Source organism: Chelonoidis abingdonii, chromosome 5 (assembly GCF_003597395.2).
Source record: "Chelonoidis abingdonii isolate Lonesome George chromosome 5, CheloAbing_2.0, whole genome shotgun sequence".
In the NCBI taxonomy this organism is placed as follows: Eukaryota; Metazoa; Chordata; order Testudines; family Testudinidae; genus Chelonoidis; species Chelonoidis abingdonii.
This window is the reverse complement of record NC_133773.1, coordinates 97,583,094-97,589,943: the sequence shown is the minus strand read 5'-3', so window position 1 is coordinate 97,589,943 and position 6,850 is coordinate 97,583,094. Positions and strand designations below refer to the sequence as shown.

Sequence of the window (6,850 nt, the reverse complement as noted above, 5' to 3'; positions counted from 1 at the left end):
GCAGCCAGGCTCTGAGGCGGTGGGGCAGGAGCTGCTACAGACTTGAGAGCCCAGGCTCTCAGCCCCCCACACGGGGCCTCTTAGGTCAGTCCCTGGTGAGGACACGCACCGCCCCCCAGGAGCAGGAGTTGTACGTTGCCTTAACGCAGGTTGCCTGAAGGCGGCGGGGTAGAAATACCCCCAGGGGCGGGACCAGGCGAAAAGACCTCTCGCTCGCGTCGCCAACTGCCCTTAAATCCGACTTAGCGCATGCGCAGTGCTACAAAAGCCGCTGTCCCAGCTGCTACCAGTCTCGCCCTTGTGCTTCCGGGTCAGGCTCTCACCAGCGCGTGCAGGGGGCGGCTTGGGACTGGAGCCTTGGCCGCGGGCAGCGCCTGGCTCGTGCAGCTTGGCGGTGAGAGCCGCCTGCCCCGCGAGACTCCTGGTCCTGCGGGCGCAACCCCAGCTGGAGCTCTGCGGCTCGCGCCGGCCGGGCCTCTGGTGCAGGGACCGGGAGGGGGGGGGTAAGGCAGTAACAAGCCGGTGTGGCTGGCCCGGGGGCGGGCTTGCTCTCCTGGGCCCGAGCGTGACTCTGCTCCCGTCTCTCCCGCCGCTGACCGTGGGTGGGGCAGGTCCTGCTGGAGTGTGCCTGGATGGGTCCCGAAGCTCCCCTGCTTCGGAGCCGGAAGGAGCGGAGGCGGCTCTGCGGAGCCCGCGGCTGAGCCCCGCGTGACTTCTGCCTCCGTGCGGGCCGCGTGTGATTCATGCCCCTTGGGACACCATGTTGTCGCGTGTGACCAGGGCAGCGGGGGTCGGTGTCAGGCTGCGGCGCGTCTGTAACGCTGCAGCTTTGTTATGCTGTCAGCCGTGCATGGAAAAATGCCCTGCGGCTCATGTTGTGTTCTCCAGACCCTACAGTTCCCAAAAGGTGATGATCTTTTTTGTTTGAAATAAATACAATATTAGAAAACTTGTAGTACTGTCGAATGCGGGATGGAAAATCCTTTTAACCCAACTGGATGTCTCTTGGCCCTTCAACTTTTAATTCTACTCTTAGCAAGAAGGCCTAACTGACCCTGTTTTATCCATATCAGTCATTTTCCAAAAATGTTGTTTTGGTGCTTGTCTATCTTCAGTCAGTTGGATTTTAATATTGTTTGCTCTGGTTCAAAATAAAGTTTGAAACTCAACTATGTCTAATGGTCTGAACTCAAATTGGGAGCCTAGGTACTTGAGTCCTAATTGTGACTCTGCCACTGGCTAGGTGGGCAGGTCAGTGTAACCTCATCTGTTTCCCCATCTGTAAGACGGGAAGTCTTACTGAACTTGTGGGTATTTGACATGTGATTAGTCAATATTTGCATACTTTTAACACAAAGAGTGCTAGTATTACCATAGCTTAAAAGGCTCCAAAATCTTTGGCAATAGACATGGAAGGAAGAGTAGTTTATCTGTTTACTGTTCTGAGCTTTGTATGCACTTTTTCCCTTGTAAAGAACAAAAAAACAGGTCCTATTGTTTCTGCTGAACATAATGTGATAGTGTATATTGACTGTAATAAAAATATTGCTTTTTGCTTCTAACTGTACTCTAATTCAATGCAGTTGGAGACTAAACAGTCCCTAAACCAGAGATCGGCAACCTTTGGCACCTGGCCCACCAGGGCAATCCTCCTGGCGGGCTGGGCCAGTTTGTTTACCTGCCAGGTCTGAAGGTTCGGCTGATCGCAGCTCCCACTGGCCTCGGTTTGCTGCTCCAGCCCAATGGGAGTGGCGGGAAGCGGTGGCCAGCACATCCCTCGGCCTGCACTGCTTCCCGCAGCCCCCATTTAGGGTGACCAGATGTCCCGATTTTTTGGTCTTTTTCTTATATAGGCTCCTATTACCCCCCCATCCTGATTTTTCACACTTGCTGTTTGGTCACCTTACTCCCATTGGCTGGAAGCAGCCAGTGGGAGCCGCGGTCAGCCGAACCTCTAGAAGTGACAGGTAAACAAACCAGCTTGGCCCGCCAGGGAGCTTACCCTGGCCGGCCGAAGGTTGCCCGATCCCTGCCTTAAATAGTGCATGGTTTTGTTTTTTGGGGGGGGGAGGGGGAATGAGTTACAGCATGCATAATATAGTGCCTGTTACATGGCCTATAAAATGCCATATATAGGAGATATAAGGTCTGATCCTGCAGTCCTTATACAGATAACACCTGTGGAAGTCAGTGGAAGACTTTTTTGCTTTAAAAATTTACAAAATTTGGTTCTGAGACACAGTTGCACAATCTTTGTAGCTGAAGGAAAGCCAAAAGTCAGCCACAGAGCAAAGGTTGCTTCAGAAAGGTATAACATCCTACCAAAAAGGACTTGATTGACCACTTGATGTACTTACCTAGCCTGCTGCATAGTCGTATTCTGCAGAGTTTAAACTTTTATTAAGGTTAAAATAAGTTTGTCATAGTTGTAAATGTATTTTACAACTGTAAACATTTATACATTGTTGTTTTTCCTGAGTCTGCAGACAGTTTGAAATAGTAGCTGTTAGGTATTAACACCCCACAACGTCAATTAAACTTATTGAGATGTTAATACTAAAGACTAACTTTAAAAGGCAGCATTATTTTATTTTGCATGTATTAGCAGATAGGATGGGGAAAGGGTTGGGTGGGGGTAAACTGCTGCAGGAAAGCAGATGTAAATGGGAGAAAGAAGCGGAGGAGGTAGTGAACCAAAGGAGTATGAGGAAGGAGAGGAAAATAGGAGGGGTCATAAAGCTGAGCATATTTTCTTGCTGAATGGGCCAATAAAATATTGACTAATTACAATCTTAATACATAGAGGTAGAGTCTTGCCAGAGTCTTTGCACCATACTTGCTGATATCAGTGGGTGTTCCACTTCAGATTGTTCATAGTATGCTGGCCTCAATTTATACTCTGGTTCTGACTACAGCTAAGAGTGGAATTCAGTTTGCTCCAGAACAAGTTTGACACTCTTTGACTAAAATATACAGAGGGTCATAAGCAAGGACCATGTTCAGATATATTTTTATTTTGGTTTAGGTGTCTTGGTCCTCTTCCATTTGTCACCTCTTTCTAAACTTTCTGCCTCCAGTGCCTGCACTGGCAAGCTTGTGACCAATCTGTATTAGAAAAGCTGTTTGTGTGTCTTTTCTTTGCCCTCTAACCTTCCTTCCTCTTGGTAGTTTCGAATAGAATTGATACTTAGTAATTATTGGAGGAACTATTCCCAAAAGACTAATTGTGTAGAGGAATTAATTTCTCAGGTTACACTTTTGCAGCTGGAAATGAAACTTGATAGAATAAAGAGGTGAGCCATAGCCTAATCTCAGCTACCTAGTGTCTGAAACACTTGTACTAGTTATCCTTTTCCCTAGCTTGTCCTCAGAATTATTTTAGAATGCTGAAACACCTGCAAAGCTGCTTCAAAATACTCTAATGAATGTTCTATCAAGGGACAAAAATTTAAATAGATTTAATGGTAGCTGTTCATGTACTAATCTCACAAATGTTTGTACAAGTTACAGAAACAGACTTGAGTGGCAATGCAAACCCTGAGGGGAAAACAAAAGGAGAGAAGTAAGGAAGAAACTATTTTTCAAGTTCAAAAAAAACCCAAAGAAATAAGGAGTTACTAGTTTCATGTATTAGGGTGACCAGACAGCAAATGTGAAAAACTGGGACGGGGTGGGGGGTAATAGGAGCCTGTATAAGAAAGATCCAAAAATCAGGACTGTCCCTATAAAATCGGGACATCTGGTCACCCTATTCATGTATAGAGGTATTCTGCATGCTGGTTTGTGAAATTACACCCTAATCTCTTTGTGAATAGGAATCTCCACATTTTATGTTTTTCAGGAAAAACTGGATATGTCTATATTTCCTGTTGAAAATATTAGAAATTTCAGTATCATAGCTCATGTAGACCATGGCAAAAGCACTCTAGCAGACAGGCTCTTGGAAATTACAGGTAAGCATTGTGATTTGAGATGTGTTTTTAGTTACCTTTACTTGTCGTCATGTGGGCACATGCTGTGCAGACTTCCTAGTACAGTTCTACCACAGCATCTCTAATACCCATGCTGTTCTAGTCCTGGGCTTCTCATGCACATACACCATCAGTTGTACAGCAATATAGATTCTGGTGTATTGCAAACAAATCTCAACTAGACAAAATAAAACAAAAAGGGAGGGTAGGAAAAAACAGGGAAGGGATGTGTTGGGCAGTGGGATGAACAGATTATATTTAGAAGTGTAGTGTTCTCTGTGCAACTGCTGATAAACGATAAGTAGGTCAGTACCTACAATATTTATTGTACTTATAGTCAGCTTGAAGGGCATAGAAAATTTTGGGCAGTCAGAAGGGGATTGTTGAAACCTGGAAACTTAAGCCAATGGTTTTGGGGAGTAAAACTTAACACAGGTACTTCATGGTTAGCCCTCCCATTTCGATAGTGAGAGATAGAGCTGACTTACTTTGGAGCAAAAAATCTTTGTATGGGCTTGTGAAAATGGAATGGTCAGGGGAATGTATGCATCATACACTTTATAGCTTGGTGTACTGGGCTGGGATGTGGGAGATCCAGGTTCATCTTTCTGCTCTGTCTGATTTAGAGCAGAGTTCTCTCTGTGTGCCCCAGGCTCAAAAACCTTCCTGGAAAAATTGTGGAAATGGTACATCTCTACAAAACATTTAAGCGTTAACCGTACAACACATTACACAGAAATTTCATTTAGATGAAAATGTTTCAACCTACTCTAGGTCACATCACTCTTACGATGAAATAGTGGACCTTGTTTCATGACTGTGGAGGTGTAGCTTGTCTTGAAATCAGTATGGTTATTATATTCTGGGTGAGTCTATGCTGGGAATGCACACCCATTTGTTGACCTGACTGCCATGTGCACATTAAGAAATCAGTGCGGATCCTGTGGAGTCTCTGGTATGCAGATCTGCTGACTGTTTCATGCCTCAAGTAGAAAGAGTGCAAGTAGCAGAGATGCTGCTTCATTTGTGAGGCTGGATTTCTAGTAGACATGGAGGAACTGTGCTGGTATTGAGTGATCCAAGGGGGAAGGATTCCTTCAACCCCGACCCCAAAGGAACTCCCAGGGTATGGTCTGGAGTATGATTTATAGGTCTTAAGCCTCCCTCAGTATGTCTGTAGATTCAGAAAGATATTACTGCATCATTTCACATTACAAGAAGTTATTTTTGTAATTACCAGATCATGCAACAATTTGATTTTAATTGAAAGCTTAGATTCTGCATAAACTGATAGATAAGCCCCACCTCATGAAGGAAAGTGCCCTGTGTGCCTTTGGAAAGTGGCTTTATCGAGCTTTGCTCTTATGTAAAAAGTCACCATTTAGATCTAGATTTAAACTTTGGGGGAAGGAATCCTTTCCCTTTGGATCACTCGATAGTTTTCAATGATCTGTATTAGAAACTAAATAGAAGCTACCATACTCCTTTTGGACAGTGCAAAAATTATACTTGTGTAAAATTCAATTTTTAAAACGTGTTTTTAGGAACAATTGCTAAAACTGACCAAAATAAACAAGTGCTGGATAAACTGCAAGTGGAACGGGAAAGAGGGATCACAGTTAAGGCACAGACTGCATCTCTCTTTTACAGTTATGAAGGAATGAACTACCTCTTAAATCTCATTGACACACCAGTAAGTTAAGTATAAATACTGCTTAAAAAAAATCACATGAATCTAAATGTCTTTACTTTAAAATACTCTCACTCTTTTGAAATGTTAGGTTTGCCCATTATTCTGTGGTATTAAATTTGTAAATTAATCCTGAATATTTTTCCTCCACAGAAGCTTGAGCTGATGTGTTAATATCATACAGATAAAGTTAACCAGAGACTGTTACTGCAAATGACTCTAGTTAAAGTTGTACTTGGAGTTCTAAATACCAATTTTTCTTCACAGGGTCATGTAGATTTTAGCTATGAAGTATCACGGTCACTGTCTGCCTGTCAAGGTGTCATTCTTGTAGTGGATGCAAATGAGGTAGAGTTCAAAATTCTCCTGTTCTATAGTATTACCTTATGAAGTTTCCTAGGTCACTTAAACTTCCGCTTTGTTCCCCTTTCACCCTTTGGAAAAAGCGCTATTGCCACCTCAGACAAAGAATGAGAAAGCGACTTAGGAAGTACCAATTAGATGTGTGTCTGTGGATACGCTCTCCTATGAAATGAAAATGAAATAAGCTTAACCACTAATATTGCAAGATTAGTGCCCTGCTTCCTACAAAGTGCTGAACTCATCCTCTGGACTGATGAGGGCCTTCAACTCTAGTAAAGTCTGTGGAGTTGAAGGCACTCAGCTTCTTCCAGGAAGTGCTCAGCAGTTCACAGGATAAAGCCCCCACAGCCAAGTTGATTCTGGAATTCTGATGCAGAAACAATGCAAATCAGACCAGTGTAAGAGGAGTATACTCATTTTGTTTAGTTTTGTGATACAGTCAGCAGCACTTCAAACTGTTGGAGATTTTGAATTTAAAATTTTGCTTTGGGGGAGACATTCCTAACTCTAGCTATAGTATAGTATTGCTAAAAACATAACTTTTAATGACATTTGTGCTTGTGCCTATTTAGAGGGACAGAATAGATACCTAGTAAATAGTTATTTACAGGAAAATTAATCTTGTTAAAGCAACAGGATATCAAACATTGGATCTTGCTATATTTCTGAAAGCGCACCTAAGTCAGTAGTTGTAGGCAGGTAAATAGTGTTAAAGTTTAATTTAAACACAGTTTAATTTCAAATAAGATGTGCAGTTGAAATCTGAAGCACTTCCTAATAATGGAGCTATAGAACACTGAAATGAGATTGATTTGTACAAGTATGT

The 6,850-nt window shown here is 43.2% G+C and overlaps 1 protein-coding gene across 5 annotated transcripts in view; it reads left to right on the top strand.

Annotated features, from left to right (window-relative positions):
- Nucleotides 1-226: 226 nt before the first annotated feature.
- GUF1 (GTP binding elongation factor GUF1) overlaps nt 227-6,850 on the top strand; it is a 46,618-nt gene continuing 39,994 nt past the window's right edge. Inside the window, exons 1-4 of one of the 5 annotated variants that reach the window (XM_032789900.2) lie at nt 227-907; nt 3,842-3,953; nt 5,516-5,664; nt 5,929-6,009. In XM_032789900.2, coding sequence (XP_032645791.1) covers nt 761-907; nt 3,842-3,953; nt 5,516-5,664; nt 5,929-6,009 — 489 coding nt within the window. In that variant the 5' untranslated portion in view covers nt 227-760. Of the gene's footprint in view, nt 908-3,841; nt 3,954-5,515; nt 5,665-5,928; nt 6,010-6,850 lie in introns of those variants that run through there. The other 4 variants (XM_032789903.2, XM_032789901.2, XM_032789902.2 and 1 more) reach the window with 4 other exon arrangements.